Source organism: Carassius auratus, chromosome 39, assembly GCF_003368295.1.
Source record: "Carassius auratus strain Wakin chromosome 39, ASM336829v1, whole genome shotgun sequence".
Classification (NCBI taxonomy): Eukaryota; Metazoa; Chordata; class Actinopteri; order Cypriniformes; family Cyprinidae; genus Carassius; species Carassius auratus.
The window spans coordinates 11,523,933-11,548,145 of record NC_039281.1 but is presented as its reverse complement, the minus strand read 5'-3'; the positions used below and the strand labels follow the sequence as shown (position 1 = coordinate 11,548,145).

The 24,213-nt window shown below is 38.4% G+C and overlaps 1 protein-coding gene across 1 annotated transcript in view; it reads right to left on the bottom strand.

The window, feature by feature from the left end:
* Positions 1 to 9,351, bottom strand: part of LOC113057911 (teneurin-2-like) — a 137,895-nt gene extending 128,544 nt beyond the window's left edge. The window contains exon 1 of the mRNA XM_026225504.1: positions 8,920 to 9,351. Coding sequence (XP_026081289.1) covers positions 8,920 to 8,974 — 55 coding nt within the window. The 5' untranslated portion in view covers positions 8,975 to 9,351. The remainder of the gene's footprint in view (positions 1 to 8,919) is intronic.
* Positions 9,352 to 24,213: the final 14,862 nt, after the last annotated feature.

Genomic DNA, 24,213 nt, shown 5'->3' with positions numbered 1-24,213 from the left:
TAAGAGAGTAAGGTGGCAAGAGAGCGTATCTAAGATCCACAGGAAACATCAGTCTGAAAACAAAGCTCTCGTATCCAGCGAGTTCCTATAGTGGGATGGTGTTTATTGAATGCAACAGAGGCATGCGACTGGAGGCTTAGTGTGTGAATGAATCTATGGACACACCTGTTAATACAGTGTGCCAGTGCGTGTGAATGTTTGCAGGGGCAGGTGTATTGGCGTGTGCCGCTGAGAGATTTGGCAATGAATGGAGCGGATGGCAGATCAATACCAATCTGGAGTCAGTGTAAGGAATGCTAACAGCACGCTGCTTCAGACGGCACAAGGCCAAGAGTGGCCCTGCGTCACCTTAGTGCAATCCTCATGCTGTATGAGTACGAACGCATGTAAACGCATGAACACACACTTGCAAATTATACACAAACATGAACTTTACATATGTGTGTGTCTGTGTGTGATATTTTAGCATCATCAAAATACTATTATAGTATTTTACAAAATACTATTTATTAATATTTTAAATTAGTTTTCATTCATAGTTTTTCTTTTTTTTAAATATACATCTATATTATATTTAAGTTTGAGTTATTTTAGCACATTAAGATAAACTAAATTAAAATACGTCATGTTGCCTTGACAACTAGCTGAATCAAACAGTTTTATTTTATTTCTGTTAACATTTGTTTTATTTGAAATCAAATAAAAATATTTGTCTTTTTTTAGTGGCTTTAATGTTAGTTTTCATTAATTATAATAACCCTGATGTACATATGCATGTACTGTAAGGTTACATAAATGTAAAAAAAAATCATAAATGTCTTTGTTATTCTTGATCAATTTAGTGCACACTTGCTCAAAAATAGTATACTATTTTCTTAGTAACAGGCTTCTATATTTGTGTGTGTGTATATATATATATATATATATATATATATATATATATATAAAGGGAGAGAGAGAGATGTATATAAATAAATTTTATTTTTTAACATTTACTTTCAGTTAGTTCCAGAGTGAGTGTACTGTAGGTGTGTGCGAGTGAAATGACAGCTGTGCTCAGTGTTGAGAGGTGACGTCACTGGGTGATCAAGAATGATGGATGAAAATGCCACATTGCCCTCTCGTCTCCAAGCCTCTTTGCCCATTTAACCGACTGTCTTTCCTCCGAGCCAAACACACACACACAGATGCAAGAAGCTGGATTTCATGCTGTTATTGTCCCCAAGGCAAGGTCACATTGCCGTCGCCCCTCTCCCCATCATTAGCGTCTGCTCAGATAATAGCTCAATAGACCATTTTACACAGATCTCCTTTCTCAGGCATCTGTCTCCTGAAAACACACACAGATGTCCGCTTGCCTAAAACACATGAACACACAGGGGCAAAAGACTCTTATGACAAATGGGCTAAAATCTATTTCCCGAGTTCTGTGCTCATTCACACACCATTTCTCGCCCGCATGACCTTTCTCGCAAGTTGCTCAATCTTTCTGACAGTCAAACCCTAATCTTGCGTGCATCAAAAGATGTCGATCTCGGGAAGTGGAGGGCAAACAAGCGTTAGGGACTAACCCCCTCCTGCACCATCCAAAGACAGGGTGGGAACGGCTTCGGCAGAGTGTCATTTTCACCTGCGCTTGCATCCAGGTGTGTATTCTCGAGTTTAGGTTCAGGTGAGCTTGGCGTTCGCTTGTGTCTGGCCGAGGAGATATGCTGCTGACAGCTGGCTCTAACCGAAGTTCTCGTTCTCAATGTAGAGAGCGATCTTTAGGTCAATGTGCACTGACAGCCAAGCTGTCACATGGTGTCACGGGCGCCAAGAGGCTTTCCTTTACCCAGACGTGACAGAGATAGCTACCTGAATAGCCACACAAAAAGCTTAATGAGTGTTGGCCAAGGGGCTTCGTTCCTCTTGGCATCAGGGGACCGCTGTGCTATTGAGTCTCGAGGCCCAGAGAGACTCGATATATCTGGAACACAATGAGAGTTTAATATATGACAATGAGCAATCGCACCGCCCAGATTGCATCACTCGCAACAGCACAGGGGACAGGAGGAGAGCGATTAGGTGAAGGAGACAGAGGATCCACGGGACACGGGGAGGTGTAGAAATGCTGGTTTGTGAGATGCGTAGCTGGTTCACATGCAGCAGCAGTGCTCGAGCGAGCAGCCAGGGAAATGATGCGTGAAACTAGCCAGCTTGCCAGACAGTCAAACACACACACACACACATACATACAGACACAATCAGCGGCCAAATTACTGCAGAGAAAATGAATACCTCCATCCAACCATAGCAACAGGCCAGGCCCACTAAACACACAACCTTAAACACACACACACACACACACACACACTCATAACACACTTATATCGACATGCCTAATCAAATAAACACCAACTAGAGCTGGGTGGTATGACCGTTTATACCATGTGACACTACGAATGTGTCATCAGGTAAAGGTCTTGCTATGCTGTTAATATCACACTAGATATATTTGTGTGGATGTTAATGGGATGGGCTGCTTTGTGCTACTTACCTGAGATACTTAGGATGATTAAGAAACACTGTGAATATACAGAGCCAGACATTTTTACAGCACCACTGAATGTGGCACATTATATATATATATATATATATATATATATATATATATATATATATATATATATATATATATATATATATATATACACCTAGAAAAAATGCAAACATACATGTATAAAATTATATACACACATATATGTTTTTTTTTTTTTTGCTCAATCACCCAGTCTTAACACACACACATACTCTCACACAAACACTTTCCCTTCCTTTCTGCACATCTGTGAAAGTGCTGCACACATGGAGGAGATGACAGGTGAACCAATGATGGGTTTAAACACTCAGAGCTCAAGATTGTCTCTCCGAGGCCTCTCCATGCTAATTTTCCCCTCATTCTTCTGGCTGTAACTGCACCTGATTACAGAAGAACAAATGCTGTTTACAGCAGTTGGCCGTGTCTGCTGTGTGTGTCACCAAGGAATATTAGGCGCTTGAGTTTAACTGAGTTAATTATTCACCTGTCGAGTCACCTCACTTGACTGTGAATTCAACATATGAATCAACTGCACATTTATAATGTGCCATTATGTGGGCAGAGGGAGCGTTTCATACGGCATTTTCAGCCATTTAATATTCGAGTGTTAGAGACTAATCACACATATTGTTATTGTGACTATTGAAGTACATAATGTCTGTGTTGACAGGCTCTAAAAACATTTGCCATACTGAACACTCATTCTTTATACAGTATCACAAGCTCTTGATTTCTCTTCATCTAGTTAATGGTAACAAACTGAAGAGAAGAAAAGGAAGAGAGCGAGAAGATAAGAAAAAAGAGCCAGGACAAACTGAAATGGGTCAAAAAATATAAGGTGTCGAGAACAAATGAGAAAAGAGGAGACCAGTGCAGTCTTAATGAGAATAAAAATACTAAGTAAAATGTGACAAGAGAAGAGACAAACCCAGACAAACCAAAAAGTGAAGAAACACTTCAGCACGTTTTGAGGTGAAGAGTAAACAACAAGATGATCAAGATGAAACTGAGAGAAGACAGAAAAGAAGACAATAAAATGTGACAGGAGAAGAGAAAAGACAAGTCTAGAGAAAGACAAACTGAAATGAGTCAAGGAAGGAAAAGGTTAGACAAGGCAAAATGAAAAATAAATAGAGGCCAGTTGAGTCAGAATAAGACAAGTAAAAGACAAGATGGAGAAGAAATGAGACAAACCAAGATGAGACAAAATGACACAAGAAAAAAGACATTCCGGCATCAACATGATACAAAATGTAGCAAAAAGGACAAACTGAGACAAGAAGAGGCAAACTGAAAAAGCTGCATCAACAAGAATGAGAAAATTAGACGAGACAAGAAATGGGACAAAAGAAGAGGCAGGAAGAGAAAGTACAAGATGAGAAGAGATGAGGAGAAATGCACACACAAATCCCATTCTACCCCTCTTCATCTCCTTCTCAGTTTCAGTTTATTTCCATGATAAGTAATTGTGCATTGGTATTGCAAAAGCATTAGCAGCTTCGCCACATATCTGCATTCTCCATTTCTGCTGCTGATGCAGGGAGGTTGTGACGTCTGATTTACAACACCGCTTGTCCTCCATCCACCGAGACGGCTCCACAGAGACACAGCAGGCTGGGCTGAATCTCCAAATGACCTTCACTGTGAAGGACACAGCACTAGAAAGGTGAAAAGAGGGAAAATGCATAATCTAAAAAAACAAATGCTTTCAAGTGTGATTGAGGACATGTCGTCCTCACAGATCGGCCCAAAAGCGTTAGGAACCCAAGTAGATCAGTCATCCATTTGCTAAAACTTAGCTCTGGCTCAAACCAACTGGAAGATCAGCAGAAGCTAATAGAAAGTGTTGAAAAATGAGTAAATGTGTGAAGAGGTGACAGAGTGAAGGAGCGAGGCTGCAAAAACAGCATATGCCATGGAGGAGGCGAGGGAGAACTAGCTACAGAGGATGTGATTAAGTTGTAAATACTGTCAGCGGAAAGGTCAATCACTGAGTTTACGACCATCATCTGATCGAGAAAGAGGCCAAGATGAGAAAGAGACGGAGCAAGTGAGAAACAGAGGGAATGAATGAGAAAACGAGAGAAGACGTGTGGGCTTCGTGTTGCTGAGATGGAAATCAAGCAGCACCCACATCACACAGAGCTTAACAACCATCTGCTCACACACATGCTTAATAGCGCACCCATGACGCACACGCACACACACATCCTTTTCAAGAGCTCCGCATGCAAGCCCACGGGGACTTTATCATGCTGCCCCCATTAGGGATGTGCAAAACGTCTTATTTTCATAAACCACTAGTGGGCAAGTTATCTTAATGATGTAATGACCTTAAAGAAGCACTGTATAATTTCCCTGATTTTAAAGACAGATTCTAGTGTTCAAAAAACAGCTGGACAGACTACAATCGAATGGACGCTGTTTTTTTAAGTTTTTTTAAGTTTTTTTTTTTTTTTTACGATTCTTAGCATTAAAGTTTAAAATGCAACTGTTATTTGTTAGCACTGGCAAAATAAATAAATAAAAAAGCTACTAACAGCAAAATCGATGACAATAGGGGTCAGTTTAATATTCTTGAAATTAGTCTCTAAGGCTGCATTTATTTGAATCAAAAATACAGTACAAACAGTAATATTGTGAAATATTACTCCAATTTAAAATAACTGTTTTCCATTTAATATACTTTAAAATATAACGTATACCTGTGATGTCAAAACTGTATTTTCTGCATAAACTTCAGAGTCACATGACCCTTCTTAAATTATTCTAATAGGTTGATCAGGTAGACAAGAAACATTTATTAATATTATCAATGCTGAAGGAGCTGTGCTGCTTAATATTTTTGTGAAAAATGCATATTAATTATATTTCAAAGAACTGCATTTATTTGAAGCAGATGTTTTGCTGAAACAGTACACATTAATTTAATGCATCCTTGCGGAATAAAAGCGTTAATAAAGTAAATAAATATATACAACTTACAGACCCCAAACATCAATGGTACTATAATCAAATTGTCACAGGGACAAAATATTTTATAATATTTCTTGTAAAAAAACACACAACAACAATAAGAATAATTAATATACATAAAATTTATATATAACTATATCTAGTTTTTGAACGATTCATATTTTATTCATATTTCAAAAAATATATAATAGCATATCTATCATATAATAATAATGATTATATCATGACTACACATCATGTCACTTCACTTGAATAATGCATAACAACAGGAACATCATCAACAGTGGTCTGGTTTGAGGACAAAAGCAATGGTTTTTTATGACATAAGCAGTAGTTTGATAGCTAAAAGAGGTGTTTCTTTAAATTGGATGAATTTAAGATGAATTACTTTACTTTGACTGCACAGCACACTGTCATCTCACTAAAATCCCTTAAAGATATTTATCCTAATTTAACCCATTAGAAAACTCGAAATCTACAATTTGAGAGAAAAAAATATGTTACAAATGAGTCAACCTCACCAATAAACCATCCTGACTCATCCCAAGGCCCCTACACACACCCTCTGAATCTATTTGACACATTCTGCATCACACAAATACAATGAAAGAATGTTTACAACCAGCATATGTAGATTAGATCATGATTCATGCACCACGTGTTGGCTGATGAATTACTGCTAGTGTGACACATGACTAGCACGATAGAAAGAGCAAAGCGGAACAAACACTAAACAGCATCTCGATTTTCACACATCTGTGTCAACACAAAAGCCCAGGAAGCGCTGATGCTGTGCTCTGGGGTTAAACGCAATGTGTCTCATCTCACCCACCTGCGCTGCTGGTGCCTTTCTGAGTTGCATGCAGTAACTCAAGTCTCCAGCAGGGGGTGGTGGTGTCTGAGCAACGGAAAGCAGAGAGATGGGGATCAGGAGAAGATGTCAAACTAGAGAAAGGAAAATCGCTTGATATGATTTTGCTCTAGAATTCTTTCTGATGGCTATTGGTGGGGGGTGAGCTTTCTGGAGGCTCAGGCGAGCAGGGAGGTCTGTGGACCGGCAGGTACGCAGCTGACTGCAGGAGTCTTGTACGCTGTCCCCTCTTCCTCTTTTCTCCTCTCCACAAGCCTCCCAGCATGTGTGTGTGGCCTCACACAGAAATGACCATGCATACAAATACACACCTCCTCTACATATCGGTTGTAGGTGTACATATTTACAAAAGTTAGATGTGATATTTAACAGCACATGATTACAGATATTGCATGTTTACTGTATTCTCTAACATGTTGTGGCTTGATTCTCCACTTAGAGTTTGTTTCGATATGAGGCATTATAACAGCAACAGTAAACATCTGTGTTTACACTTTGAAAACTATTGCAACAATATTAGAATTTGTTCCTTATACCTTTCCACTACACTAATGAGATGATAATGAGAGCCCTGGGTGGCAGGGTTAATAGTATCCATAGTTTCAATTAAAATCTTTCTCTTTCTCTCTTCCTAATGGACGTTGTCCCTGTCGCCACAAACAGACCCCTACTCAGCGAGGTAAACAGAGCCAATTAAGATGAGCCATCTCTTGATCACTCTATCCATCTCACAGTTCGTTTTGTGTGATCAAATGAGCTGTCATCAGGCATATGGCTCTCAAACAGACCCAGGGTCCATTAAACTAGCTCACTGCAGGAGAAAAGAGACGGAAAGCAAGGGAACGCTTTATGCACCCTTGCTTCCTCCAAAGCTGAGATTCTGTCTTTAATTCTACATCAGCTTGCAGTGTGTGATGTTGTGTGTGTGTGTGTTTTGCTGAGGTCAGCTGTGAATGTGTGTGCCGCTGGACTTGAAAATCCTCAAAATGCAGTGTTATCAGTTCAGGCAGGCCTAGAAGTGATTTAGGGGTCTTGATTAGAAGCCGCTCAGTGCTTTGTAGCTACACGTTGCCATCACTGATTGTGTATTTAACAAAACACTCAAGCACATGTACTGGGTTAAACTAAATTGTATCTATCACCATGTCTGCTATTATAATCTTTTCACCCTTTCATTCGCTTTCTCGCACTATGCTTCTCCGCTCTAGTCAGGTCTGTTTACACAAACCTCTAAGGCGAGTTTGGTGTAGAATTGAAAGGATAGCAAAGCCAAGTGAGCTTTCACACGCATGAATGTTTGTGCATGTGAGAAAAAATAAATAAATAAAAAATATGAGATTTAGTTCATTTTTGTTTTACACACTCAAATTAAAAAGTTATAATCAAATGGATAACTATATAGTCTGGTCAGGTATAAGGATAAACATTATGGTTTTCACACACTGTTAAAGACTAATGACATTCCACATCTTAACAGTCACCATGGGAACTTGAGATCACCGGGATACTAAATAGCACAATATTTCATAAGCTCATCAAACATCTCACTTATGGCTACTAGCAGCAACAACAGAGATGCCAGTTTCAGTTAGACAGCTGTAAACAACCTGCCTCAGGCATTCCCACCATGAACGTAGTCGGCCTTTAACCTAAAAATCATTCAAATGCAGTCAAAACAGACAGAATTCCTAATTTACTTCGCAATTCCCTGGAGACATAGCATCACCCCAACTTCACCCCCCACCCAAACATTCCTTAGCTACTCAGCAACAATGTTCCCTAAACAAAGCGCTCAGTTTTTTTCCTGCCCATATGCAAATTTGATCAAATTTGGCAATTTAGTCAGTTTACTCTGGGAGGTAAATTAGGCTAAACTGCAGGCTTGTAAATATTGGAACTCGCACATGCATGAATAATTAAATGAGAGGGAGGAGATGTACCAGCTGGAGGCACATCCATTCGCCACCCTCAGCCAGACGTCACTCATCCGAACTACCATCAACCTACATCAATCTAATGTGCCAAGAGTGTCTACCGAGACCAACATTTAGACAATAGGTTAGCAGCTGAAGGCATAAACAAAAAATGTAATCTCTCCGATGATGCATGCCACGTTATCTGTGATTTTCCGACTGCTAGATGCACGCAAGGGAGAATGATTGACGTTCTCCGACACTCTTTTAGTCTAAGTTGAGCATCACTGCTGGACCGACCAGCTTCGATTTTCACATTGCCTGGTTTGGTTGCTGATCCAACTGGTGGAGCAGCACATCCATGATCTTCAGCAGCAAAACTTAGTCCTTCATGGTCTTTCTGAAGAAGCTGGTTGACCAAGGAAGTTTTTAGCTAGCTAAGAAGCCACCAGCATCCAATACATAATGTGCTGGGGGTTTTTTCAGCAGGGTCTGAATTAGTTTCTTTCACAGTTCAGTAGCACTCTCTCTCACACACAAAACAGACTCACACACACACGGTTCTGCAGAGCTCTTACCGGTCTCTTGAGAGAGGGCTTTAGCTCTGCTGCTGGTGTTGCCCGAGTGATGCATCGCTCCTAACGTGAGTCTTCCCCTCGTATCTCCTCCTCTCCTTTTCTCCAAACCGTCGGACAAGGTCCCCTGGTGGTCTCTCTCTCCTGGAGGAAAGGATGAGGGGCTTCAGAAGTCACGTATGAGGAGCAGTTGTGCCCTCTCTATCTCCGTACGCCCTCTCTCACACAACTTCACATGTGCGCACATACGGCACGCAGCCACTTTCACCTTCCCAGTTGCAAGGCACTCTAGTCCACAAGCCGATGGGAAAGGTCTTAAGGAACAGAAGAGCAAGATGGTTAAGGTGAACGAATGCCAGAGAAAATATACAGAGTTGTCTTCAACCTCTCTGCGAGCGCAGAAAGAAGAACGCAAAGGGCTGTTCCATCCTACATCTGGAGCTCCGCACAGACTCTGAGCTCTGAGAATTATACAGCATTGCTGCGGAGCACGAGAAAGAGAGAGAGCGATGAAGAGAGAGAGAGGTGTGGGAGAGAACAAGAGTGCGGGGGAGCACATAGAGAGAGCGAGAGAAAGAAAGGAGGGGTGAGGATGGGGGAATGTGACAAAGCATGTTCATCTAAGAGAGAGGAGGAGAGAAAACGAGACGGCTCGTGCATGTTTCCCCCGTCTAGCCGAGACGAGAACGTGTCAAGCTGTGTTACCAAGAGTACGGTCAGTATTCGTCCTTTAACGCATGCAGACAGACAGATTTTCACTTCTTTACACATACAAGTGGGTCCCTTTGGAGAGGAGGGCTTTCAGCCTCAAAGGCGCTGACAAGCTGACAACACACTGAACTAAAAAGCACCGTGCGGCTAAAAATACATAACCTTGTACCGCCATGCTTTCACGCAAACAACACTGGATATGTGAATATTAGATTGGGGATCCGGCAGCCGCTCTGGGTCTTGAGCGGCGGAACACGATCTGATACTGAAATGCACTGAGCCGGAGTGCTGTAATACACAAGCTTTCTTTTACCTCGCATACACCTCTGACAGGACACGCACTTGAAATTTCCACCCAGTAAAACACAACCGCTGCTTCCTTGATATGCTTTATTTGGTTGTCAGCACCAACAACATTGCATAATGTTTAAATAATCAAAAGTGCTGTGTGGGAATACAATGTTCTTTAGTTCAAAAAGACTCGACAATAGAACGTTAAAGCAACATAAAATAGCCTTCACATTTTACGGAGTGGTTAAATATTTAACATGATATTCATTGAGAAGACAAGAAAACTTGTCTATGTCTATCAGGAATTCATCAAAAGGTGAAAGTGGGCATTACATACTACCATGAGAGTTTGCGATCACACTCATGCTTAACCACCTTACCATGCCATTTTTGAGGAGACTTTTAACCTAGAATTAGAGGTTGAAGGTCAAGGATCGACGGTAAAATGTCACTTTCAAATTGTTATTTGCCATATAGCAACTTTATTACATTTATCCAATAACCTTTAATACCTTTATAATGGTCACCCTAAAATGAAAGTTAAGACATTCAATCACCCTCATGTAATTTCCCACATGTTTCTGTCTTCTGTGGTACATAAAAGATGAGCGTTTAGAGGAGCCTAAAACAATGGCTAAAAAAACGCTTTTTGGCTACTAAGATAAAAAAAAGGTAAAAAAAAAAAAAAAAAAAACATTGTTATTTTCCAAATGTCTTTGGTGTCATACAATAGGTGATGTCAGTTGAAAACAAAAGAGGTGTATGAGTTTCAGAGGTTTATGAAGTCATTAGATTGTGATGAAAGGTTATGAAAACAAATGATAACAATAAGTTCCCAAACTAGCATCAATAAAGAAAATAGGCTCAATTTTGATTTTATATTGACTTTAAAATTGCCCAGCACAAAGTTTAGACCACAATTACACTTGGGAGTATGGGCACAACTACGGTGGCTGAGAGAGCTCAACGCGATGCAATTTAAGAAAACAAATGCCAATTGAAAAAACACCAGCAAAAAAAAACAAAAAACAACAACAACATCATCAGTTTGACAACACAAGTGCTGCAAATCCTCACAACACATGCATATAAGGAATCGCTCTGCAAATCATCACAACACATGCAACTAACAAAAAGCACTGCAAATAGTATGGACCACAATGGAAATGTTTCAAGGAGATCCTAAAAAGTGTCGGTGAGGTTTTTTTTCATGGTGTTTTATTTTATTTTTTTTTACCATGATTCCTTTATCTTTTGGATATTATTAGCCTGAATAAGCTGAATAAATACATGATTAAATGTAAAACGTTACTTAAGATGGCTAACTTTAATATCATAAATATAATTATACTTTATATATATAAATATATCCTAAATATATTTTCAAGGTTAATGAAAATAAATTTGCAATGCTTCATTAAAAGTTTATTTATTTGCATGTATTGAAGTATTTGCAGCGTGTTTCGTTATATGCATGTTTTGTGATGATTTGCAACACTCTTCATTTGCTGATGTTTTTTCAATTTGCATGTGTTTTCTTAAGTTGCAGCGTGTTGAGCTCTCATGGTCACCATACACAACCTCCAATACTGTGCATTCAGAAAAGAGCTGATCATGGTACAGTACTTCCTGCTCTGTCCAACAGAGGGCAGGGCTATAGATCAGCATCCTCCTGATGTCATCCATCCCAGCTAGAACGCATCCTGATTCCAATCTCGCCTGCATCCTGTCCCCGAGTTACCAACCCACACACACATTCTCCCGCAGAAGTGGCTTTATTTGCAACGCCTCTATATTTAGAGCCATTTGACCCTTCTCGATTGGAAAAAGCACCAATCTACTCCAATGACTCTCTCTCTCCTGCCTTCTCTGGGCTCACTGTACCATAGGGAGGGACTGGATCCTGTACATATAATAAGCAATCTGGCCGCACACAAACATGCAAACATAGCAAGAGCTCTAATGAAGAGAGCAGTTTTGGAAGGCCACACCGATGTAAGTGGAGACAGCTGGATGGATTCATTTCTGCTCAATCCATATCAGACTTACCTCACATTGTGTTCGTAATTAGTGAGGACTTATCAAACAGTATTTTATCAGTGTCCACTCTTCATTAGTGCTATTGCAATCACTGTTAAGTGAAAAATAAAGCCTGTGACTAATTAACAGTGGAAATGCATTTAAAGGGTTCAATACAAGTTAAGCTTATTTGCCAACACTTGTGGCATAATGTAGATTACGACAAAACAAACAAGATGCTTGCTTTCAGACTAACACAACCTGAATATAAATACATTGAATTAATTAAACAATTACTTCCATAAATTCCAAGAACTGCATGGCTGTTACAAGAACAATGGTTGTTGCATTAATAAATAAATAAATAAATAAATAAATAAATCCTTGATTTGACCTTTTTTTATAATACTATTTTTTAAAAACATTTAAATAAAGTTGGTTCATTTAAAAATAGCTCAATTTAAATCATTTTTAAATCTCCTTACAAGTTTTCTGGGGACACCAAGTGGCTCCTGGTGCAGGAGTACAGTCATAAAATGAAAATAAATGTAATGTTCTAAAGTTTCACATTTCTGTTTTTTTTTTTTTTTTTTTTTTAAATGGCCCAATTTACTTTCCTTGTTACTTTCCTTTTGCAAAGAGTCCAAAAAAAAAAATATATATATATATTGTGTTAATCAACATATGCCACAAATGTTGTTGACTGAACCAAATTTGTATTGAATGCAGCATATTTCTTTAAATGATCCACAGAGTAAACTGATTTAATGTCAAACTGAATTTCCAGAATAACGGGATTGAGGTAGAAGAAAATGCACTAAAGAGGAAGCTTTGCTGCATATAATGACTTCTCCTGACCTCAGTAGAATAGCACCTGTCTTCCCAAAGCTGTGATGGGGCGCACCGATTGGTTTGCGCCACAGCAGATATGAACGATGTTGGCGTCTAGTCTGAAGCTCTAATCACTGCAGACAGAGTCTTCCTGCAGTATTAAAGGAACATATTCAGCCTAAAGGCTTCTAATTCAGGGAGCCGAAAAAGAGAACATTTACAACTCTCAGTTTAAATATACAGAACACATGCTGCACTCAAACACAAGCATACAACCTTCAGTCTGACAGCTCCATCGACTGCCCCATCCATAATTTCCAACAGACGTGGATGCACACACTCACTCTCGCACATAATTTTTTTGGGAAAGAACTTTGACAAGTTTTGCAGACCTGTGATAACATGCATTACATAACTTATCATCAACATTCAGCAGTGTCTAGTAATCGTTTCATTTTGCTCCTTTTCTCTTTCCTATCTCTGCATTTTCAAATGATTGACTGACTTTAATGCAATGAAATTATATTGTGACAAAATGTTCAATAATTGTGCATCTCACGCCTTTCTGGCCAGTGATGACTATTTAAATATATCTCTGCATTCTGACAAGATTAATCAATAAGTCAAATATGTTAATACATTTGCAGATTTACAGTAGATTTACCAGTATCCAATTCCTGTTTCAAAGACTCTTAAAAGCATGAAATGTACTTACAATTGACCTGTTTGCTGCCACTAACGTCATACCTCAGGATAATTGCTAGAAACGACTGTGAGTTATTGTGGCACCATCGGCCAATCAGTGTTGTCATGACATTATTTAACTGAGCGATTCATTGTTTTGTTGTGAAAAATAATTTTGGTCTGTTGTTTTGGCATATGCTCTCCCCCAAAGTTGAGCTTCCACAGTGTTGTAAACTAAAAAGTGAAAATGATTTTTTACTGTATTCCAGTGTAGGCTATATATCGGCCTCCTCCTAGGAAGGGTCATAGCAGCGTGTAATAAATTTGTGGCATCGTTCCACGGCAAAACGGTGTGAAAGTCATGCAAGCAAATTGCTCCAGCCCTGGTCATGTGGTGATAAAAGCACAGAGAGATTCCATGCATGCAATAGATTTAGTTTAAAGCAGAACTGGAAGTGACTAGTATCTATGGCTGCTGAGAAAGAGCAGGACAAGGTCAGGCAATGAAGAGTGGAACGGCTCTCACATTTCTGAGACTTCCATCACACTATGTTTACATCTCACCCATCCCACTGTTCTTTCATCTCTCTTTATTCATTTCTTGCTCTCTTTCCTCTGGCCCAGGGTGAGAGGAAGTGAATGTGAATGAGCTAAAGGAGGTATGGGACGGGGAGTGAAGGGACCCGTGGGTTGAACACAGCCATTTGTCATCCAGTGAAAGCTTAAGAAAAGACTAGTTAACCTTTCCTGGGAAGCCCCTGGGGAGCTACCAGCAATGAAAAAAAAAAAAAAAAAACTAGAAAAAGTATCAACCAAGAAAAATGTTCTTGGGTAAAATAGATGGCCGATGCTATGATACCCATGTACCTTGCAAAACGCTGCGCTAGGCACTTTTGACATCTGGGTCGCCTCTACTCATGAGCAAGGAGAGAAAGAAGGATTGTAGCTGTTGCCCTTCATGTACTAGTTATGTAGAAATTACAGAGATCTGCTCGCAGACTATAATTGCAACTCTATTGGTGTCACTTGGTGTCACACAAATAATTTATGTATATTTATGGTATTTGTGAATGGAAATGCCATCACATTTGCACTGCACAAAAAAAAAAAAAAAAAATGCATGAACTGCATGTCAAAAACCTACTAGAAGTATCTTAAACCAGACTAAGTTACTTTGCTGATCATATTTGGTCTCCAAATGGCTGGTCCATTGGCTGGTTATAGAGGAGTTTTGGGCACTTTTCAGCTGGCTGTCAAGGTAAGCACCAACCTAACCATACCAAACTTAGGCTGGTTCAAGTTTAGCTCCCCCCCCCCCCCCCCTTTTTGTTACATGATTTCTTTAAGATATGCCTTTAACAACCATAGCAAACAAACACTCCAACACTAATTTCAGATGAATTACGGGTCATGTTGTCTTGACAGTCTAGTCAGGCATTTTTATACTAATATGCAAGTCATTGAAAAACCAGTTAGTGATAGTGGCTAGCTATTTTGTCCTTTGCCAAACCTGCCACCAAGCCTGTCATGCAAGGCGGCATCGCCATGGCAACCATGCGAGTCGGCCAATCATGTGCACGCAGCAGCAGGAAACTAGTCTTGAACGATTATGAACAATACGTACATTTGACTGGAGGCAGACCATCTTCTGTTGTGAAGCATCAATTTGGTGAGAAATATCAATACAAACAAACAGCTGGCGAGAGGAATTAAGATGGATACGCAATCTTTCATAGTCACAGTTTTCAAATTTCATATAAAGACGTCCTACAGCTCTGTTTGTTTCCACATAAACAAACATTTCTTGCTGCCTGTCAAACTACTGGCACACAAATAACTCAACTGACCCGTAACATCTAGATAAAATGACTTCAGAGGAGTGACAGACAGAATTTCTTCACTTGCCATTCTGGTCCAACAAAGTCAGACACACTATGCAATTTCTGGTGTCCTTTATGATTGGTATTTGTCAGGTTGTATATTGTGACCCCACTGAGACTGTAGGTTAAATGTCAAAGCAGACTATGCAATATCAGTGATTCTCTAAACCACCCCAAGCTACATGATATACAACTTAATCAACACTTGAATGACAAATAGCATTGTTGACTGGGTGTTTTAACTCTCTGGAGTCTAAGGGTATTTTGGGGGGCCTGGAGAAGTTTTGTCATGCCCTGACATTTGTCCTTTTTCAGTTTCTTAAAAACATCTAAATGGCTAAAGTCTAATCTCACTGTAATCAGAACAATCTGGGCTATAATAATATGTGAGCAGCATGTATGTACATGTATCTTTGGCTTCAGCTTTCAGCCTCTTCCCCATCTCTATCCTTCACTTCCTTTATCTTTGTCTCGTGGACACAGGTTATAGCACTCTTTTTCTTTTTACACTTACCAATCTTTAGGGAGATGAAGTACAGGTGGGGTTTACACAAGAAAGCAAGACACAGTTTCACAGGTAGAGTATGAAAAAGAAAAAGCGAAGCAACAAAAAGGACAGAAAGTGAGAGAGAGAATATGTGTGGAGGAAAATATATGACCTAGCTGGAGGTGGAGAACATGGGGTCACTCAAAATGGTGTCTCATTGGGCACTCGCTCTGGTTTCACAAGAGCTCTGGGGTTCGAAAGAAAGTCAGGCCTGTTTGAATCAGGTCATATACTTCTACTTCTAAAAATAAAGTTTTGGGGCGATACCATGATACAGTGAGGTATGGGATGGTAACACTATGGAATTATAATACCAAAACCAAGGAAGTCTATAATACCTGGAGAAAGCTATCTGATATCATTCCCAGTCATAATGTCAGTTTCTCAGCTTGTGCAAGACCCCCAGTAAGGGGAACAACATTTGAATAATCCATTCTTTGTTCATGGTCATTCAACTTCCAGATAATTTTTTTCTTTTTTTTTTTTTTTGAGAAAATCAAATCAAATGAGCCATACATGTGAGAATTTACTAAGAAAAAAGGAAACTAAGAAATAATATAATAATATAATATAATATAATATAATATAATATAATATAATATAATATAATATAATATAATATATAACTATTTTTATTTTTGCTTAACAATTACCCATAAAAGTGACTAATACGAATATTATTAACAACAACAACAATAACAATAATAATGTAAAATAGGGCACTGCCATAATATAATATAATTTAATGTAATATAATATAAAATAGTATGATTAGTTTGGATTGCAAAAAAAAAAAAGTACATAGGTACTATGTATTTTCATTGATGACAAAAATATATAAATAAAAATATAGCATGAGAGTAGTGTGAATAGCAATCGAGTGTTTGATGCAAGTTAAATGAATGTTATCTACTAGCAGAGACTCGCTGGACCATGCTAACCCGCCAAACATTGATTTATTGACATATTTCAGGGATCAAATGTTTACCATTTGTATTATGGCAATTGCACAGTACTTTATGGTACCACCGTAGTACATGTCCAAATATCACCTTTAATAAGATGGTTGGTGTCCAAAAAAGTCTCAGGAGATAACGTGGTAATAATAATGAGAGAAAATGCAAGATTAAAAGAAGAACAACTTGTCTTAAGATGAGAACACCCTTGGCTCTTTCATGAACCCATATCTGCTCTTAAGAGATATGAAAGTCAAACACACACACACACACACACACACACACACACACACAAGCAAACAGCATTTCAGCTGCCTGTCACCCAAAGGCCCTTCCAGTTAGTGATTAATCACCTAATGCTAATGAGCTATTTACTAATTACTGTCTGGCGTAAGAGGAGATGAGGAGAACAGGACTGCCACGATGACACGGGTGGCTGAGGCTGTTCACCTGTGATTAGGAAAAAGAGAGGTGTGTGTGTGTCTGAGTATCCTTTAAGTTACAGTAAGTGCCAAAACTGATGCATAACACAATAACACATTAGCCAGACAGGAGGCCCACATCTAAGCCACACTTAGAACGGGATTTCATAAAAGATGCCGCCCATAGATCGTTCAGCAGGGAATGTCAGCCATACGTTAATATCTCACTCTGCCAGGTCCCTGAGACATCAAATGAAGATCAGGCCATTATAGAAAAGAACCTGTCAGTCAAAAGTTGGCCACGCCCCGAAACCAATCAATCTACCTGACAGGAGCTCCTTCGCTTTCAATCAAAGCGTTTAAGCAGGGGAGGCGTCTTATTCTCGTGCCCACAATGGCACTCGCATAGGTGCAAGGCTACAGGTCTGAATCAATCTCCTGCCTTCTATCTCTCCCACACACACTGCACAAAAGCTGCTGAAGCCACCGAGTGTGTGCAGCGACAAAGCAGCCGCTTTCAACCACGGGGCCTTTCAGTGCTCAGCTTTTTGTCCGTCGTTCATATAGAGGGGTGCGTATCCAGCACAGACCTTTATATAATGCTTATTGCCATTAGAAGGAGAGATAGACCTCTGAATGTGGGTGTTTTTATCAAGTGGGTGTGAAAGTGAGGCCGCTGATTGTGTGGAATGATGGGACACATGAAACTTTAATAAAGCACTTCATCAATCCATCTTATCTAAGTGTCGAGCACATCTAAAGTTTCTCAAGTTTTGCATAAAAAATAATTAAGAAATGAATAAGAAAATTAGGTGATATTTAAACAAATTAAGAAATAATTCATTAGACAAAAAAAAAAACAAAGAAAAAAAAGAATAAGATTTTAAATAAAATATTATTCATAATAAATACAAATGTCAATACAATTTAATATTTTATTAAAATACAAAATATATTCATAAGACTAATAAAATGAAGACATAACATTTTAAATATAAGAAAATATTCATAATAAATAAGAAATCCTATTTTATTAAATTAAATTATACTGAAAAAGAAAACTTGGTCCCACTTTATATTGTGTCCCTAATACCTGTGGACAGTACTTGCATGGAAACTAGATGCGTTTATAGTATGTAACAACAGTGTAAGTACACATTGATACATAGTATCTTAACTGCACACATTTTAACAACCATCAGAATGGTTTGTGTAAGTACAAATATGTAACAGGACATTGGTAACAACACTTGTTTTCCACTTCACCAAGTACTCGTGTGACAGGAATTATATAACTACATTTTGTAACAACAATATGTATAAGAGTAATTGGAACAGTTTGTTCCAGAGGGTGGAGATGTGTAGATTTAGGGATGGAAATGGGATCCAGTGTGTGGAAATGGAGAGGTTTAGGGATATGTATACTTGGAGGAGTTGGTGCACCACTGTACTTACATGGTAACTCCTCAGGAACTGTCCAAAATATAAAGTGTAACATTCTGGACAGCAAACACAATTTATATGTAAAGCCTAACTTACTGACCGATGTTGAGTAATTTGTGTTAAATCTAATATAAAGTGTGACACTTTCTTCACTTTCTTAAAAAAAGGGAGAGAATCACAAGAAAACCAATACAATAATTAATAATCTAATGTTTCAATCTCAAGAAAACACATTAATACAAGAATCCAGCAATAATTACAACTACAAGTCTTTAGGCTGAAAGGGGGGAAATGCATGAACATGTTCATTACATGTGCATTGCAAAGACACAGCACCATCTACGTATATAAACTTGTGTGTTTATATTCTTATTTATTTGTGTGCACATCACTGTCAAACACAGGCAGCCTGAGGTGTGTCAGGTGAGTGATTGTGGCACTGTGTATGAGTCAGACATCCAGAGGTCCTGTGGGTGCAGGGCCCGCAGGTGTCTGTCTCTGCCCATCAAAGAGATCTTCACTGGGCCTGTGGCATGGCGAAAGAACAGCTGAACCTAGTGGAAAGGTGCCACTCTCCAATTCTCTAGGGCCTGTAGACCCAACCCTGGGCACCTGGGACCTGTCAACCCCTGCTCTTCTTCAGACCACACACCTCCACGTATGTGGTGAGACGCACATCGCTACAGATCTGTGTATATGCGTGTTTTGTCCCTATATAGTCAGAATATTACAGAGCTGTTGGAATGTAGGTGTTTGTAAAGACAGATCAGATTAGAATAGATAAAGTGTTGGAGTGCAGGGGCCCACGGGAGATCAGGTTGCCAGGAATAAAATAACCCGGGAAATTCAATGTGCACTGATCTCTCAGTTCAGTCGTACAACATGTGTAAGCTCAGTTAACAATGCTATAGAAGTCCTTTAATATGTTTTTTCATTGTTCCCCAATGCAATACAGCAAAGCATCAAACCTTTTTATTTAAATATTAATAATAATAATAATAATTATTAAAGTAATAATAATTAAAGACAACTAATTAAAAGCAATATAAGTTTATTTAGTTTACTTAAAATGGCATTTGTTTTTAGCCTTCTACATTATTGTTATACTTTTATTTGTTTATATTTTTTAATTAAAATATTTATTTTTTATTTAATCCTGTTTATTTACTTATATTTAATCAAATATTTTACAAAAAAAATATTTATTATTTATTTATTTACTAATTAAATTATTTATTAATCATTCATATTTTATGGTTTTTTTATGGTTATTTTTATTGAAATAATGAAAAAAAATTCAAGCCATAAGCTGATTCAAGAATTTCAAAAAATAGCAACAACAGTATTTTATAATACAGTTTGAAAAAAAATTAGAAACATTTTCAGGCATAAAAATTTTGCTTACACTTCCTCCATACATGCACACGTCACACTCATCATCTGCAGGAGTGCAAAAACAAATGTACTCTTTTAGACTACAAATTTCATAGCCCAATTCATACGTGCATGTATCCCTGACAACAATTATCTTTTCATCTCAAATCTGAGAGCTTGTGAGCTATGAAGAGTGCTGTGAAGTTTTACTTTCAACGCAAAGATTCCAGCTCTTTGGGGCCTCACATGTTAATTCCACAGAAAAGGTTTGGGTGCCAAGTGTTCCATTTATTCTGCTTCCTGAAAGAAGTCACAGCGAAGCTTTGAAAAGAAAAGCAAATTCTTATGCTCCTTATTAATTTGACCTGAATATGTTCAGAAAACTGAGAAAAAAACTAGAAAAACAAAGATAGCATACAAATACTGCAACAGGAATATGACGTGTAAGACCACATCAGTATAACAAAGCAATAAACCATAAGAGGAGATGTGAAGGTGAAGCAGAAATCCTCTTAAACTGGAAGAACTTAAGTGGTTTGTTTCATGTATGAAATGGCAGCAATAATATGATAAAAGACACTTTTTAAATAAATCTTTTCACTATAATAATCACATTAAACATTTTTCCGCTATGCCAACTATTGCTTTGGCATAAATGCAGGTGATAATGAAGTTATAAAGACATACATGCAACTTTAAACTGATGCTGGCCACAGGTGTGTGTCTGTGTGTGTGTGTGTGTGTGTCAATCCGCTTCAAATGTGACTAATCCAATCAATTTTAGATTTGCTAAAATTAAAGACACAATTGAGTAATTCTTCACAGAAAATGCAAGATTATAAGTGTCATCTTTAAGATAATGTCCTTTAACATGTGCATTCATCTGAGTGACTAAAATAACATAATTAAGGGTAAGGTGAAAATTGTACTATTAGTCACACACACCTCTGCTGAAAGTCACATCAGATCTACTTAAGGAAATGGCAGGTACGCACAGAAGCACAAGCATGCACACACACACACAAAGATGAAGTGAATTATATAAAGCCAGTCTACAGTGACAACTGCCTTCTGTGGGTTTGCGTGTGTCATCATGGTTGCTGGAGTGTATCATATCTCTATGAAGACAGGTCTATTATTGCCAGAATATTTACACCTATGTGCCAGCACAGCAGCATGTGAAAAACACTGAGTGATGAGTGCTGTGTTGATCAGTCAGTGGTGGGGTGATAATGACATCTGAAGTATGAGCAAATCCACTAATCAGAAATTTCAGCTATCAGCGGCTCTTTATCATAACACAAACACACGCAACAAAAGTAGGTACTCCACATATTGTCTCCTTTAAAAAGTAATCAAAAAAATTATGTTTGCATTCACTGTATTATCTGCATTGTATATATATTATATATATTAGGGCCGGGACTTTAACGCGTTAATTGAGATTAATTACACAAAAAATAACACGTTAATTAGGATTAATTAGTTACAGAAAAAAAATTCCCACATTTTTAATAACTTATTTATGCACCGCAGAACGTTTCTCACTGGATGAGTTTCGGCGGACCGATTATACTGGAGCACCAACTAGCGTTCGCATATCACCGCAGCAGCACATCGAGCCTCAAGTATCACCTCAACGCAAAACATATAGCAGCTAGCGTGGACTTTACACTTTATGTTGAACTATATATTATTTTGTTGGTGCAACTGGCATTTTATGTTGAACTCTTTATTGTTTTGGCCAAGGTTATTGAGAGTTGGACTTAGTATGTTATGGCCTCTGAAGCAACAGAGAGATGTTTTCTAATAGTCAGTGTTTCCAATGTTCTGAATGTAATTGACAGTATTGTGTTTTACTTAAAAAAACACTTTACAGAAGGTTCCAGCACCTATAAGCTTCCTGAATTTCTGAAATGTACTATTTCTAAATTGTTTCTAAATATGCCATTGATACACTTAATGGCAAAAATTGCACTAGTCTGCTAGACTTGGTTGAACAAAAATAAACAATATTTTGTTGCTTAAGCTTATGTATTCAGTCATTATTCAATGCTATACTATAAATCCATGTGAAAAAAAAATACTTCTCACTGTTCTCAGGTCAAATATTTATATGCTATTAAAATGCGATTAATTTCTATTAATTAATTACAAAGCCTCTAATTAAGTCCCGGCCCTAATATATATATATATATATATATATATATATATATATATATATATATATATATATATATATATATATATATATATATATATATACACACACACACACACACACACACACACACACACACACACACACACACACACACACACACACACACATATATATATAACAAAGCTTATAGTAAGTTTAATAATTTGAAAACAATCTGGTAGAAATCTAGCATTGCTTTAATAAAATATTAATCATAGCTTTAAATGGCTTTTTATAAATTCAATATTTTACAATAATCAATTAAACTTTTTTCAGAATGTTTTAACAAATTATTTCAACAATGATTTTACAAAATATAATGCTTTTATTCAATCATTTAATTTTTCTTATATCCTGAATCTTGTAGAAATCCAATATTGCTTCTAAAAATGATCGATCCAGCAGTTTGGGCTGGCCTTTAGTGTTCCTAACATCCTCTGCATGTCCCAATAAGAACGCTGATCCTCATTCCAGCACTGACGGAATGCTCACCATTTGTCCAAGTGCAGGCTGGCACCAGCCCCGGGATTCTTCCCGGAACAGGGCAGCACATTAACATGGGGATTGATTTCCCCATGCCTCCTACATGCCTGCAAACATGAGTTGAAATCATTCAATAAATCTGCCTCTTTGGAAAACTGAATAGATTACATTGCTTATCTCAGCCAGATCAATAAATGTAAGCAATGGTCAGATTAATTGCTTGTGACAGGAAAAAGCAAGCACCGATGTTTGTGCAGACGGCACAACACATACAGCGGGTACGGAGGGTGCCTTTGTTAATTCTCAATTCAAAGCTCTGTCTTGGCTCATGGTTGGTCATAACCATGAATTTGATCGTCAGATTGTTCCTTTAATCACATAAAGATGAAGGTATTTATTTATAACTAAACAATTGGGACGAAAAAAAATGCACACATGCAACAGCAAAAAAAGCTGTGAATACAGTCAAAAAAGAGAAAATAAAAACAGATCGGCAAAGAGATAAGAGCGCAGCAGAGTGTAACAGTTTTAACCCTGTGGCATGCGTGGTGTGCAGGGATCAGGACACAGTAAAGAGGGTGAGAAGAGAGAGAGAACAAGCAAACACAAATAGAGTATCTGCGCTCTCTGTGTCTCAGTGTGTTAAGATGGATAGCGGTACGCCACAGGGGCTCTCTGTAGAGAGCTGTAAAAATAGCAGCCCACTCTTCCTCTTCTTCCCCACTCCGCTCTCGAACCCTCTCATCTCCCTCTCTCATCCCCATCCCTCTTTTATCCTCTCCTCTGTCTCACCTCTGCCCTCCTCCTCTTTATCTTTCCTAATCTTTCATTCTCTTTTGGTTACACGAGCATCACTTGGCGTGCAAACACCACACTCATACCTCCAGAGCGAGTGTGTGAACTGGGAAGAGGAAAAGCAAGTTCTGGGTCGGCGAGGACAGGCCGGGATGTATGGGGCGGGGGGTGTATGTGTGGGAGAGCTTTCACCCCTGCGCAGGTGTCTAAGACAGAAGGACAGCAGGGCTTGTGGGAGGACAGAACTGGGAACTGGTAAAGAGTGTGATAGAAGATAGAAGAGGAATTGAACGTTGCGACAGCAAGAAGAAGGGCTGAGAGTGGTGCCTGGGGCAATGGGTATATGAGCTCCTTTATGAGATGGAAGGAATATGGATTTCACTGAACTTTGTGTCATGTGCTTCATCTGATCGGGTGGCGACTGATGACTTTTTGATGGACAGGTATAAAATAGTCAATAATACACCAGTGTGGCATTACATCAGGGACCTTATAAGATGGAAGATTTGTAGAAATATGTATATAAAAAAACTCAATATGCTGGCTGTAGCAATGAAAGTCCCACCTTTCACCTAAAAGAGACAATCTTTTTTTTTTATTAACCAAGCAAATGTAAATTTGCTTGACCAGGCTGAAAAATCGGATTTGAGCTGAAGAA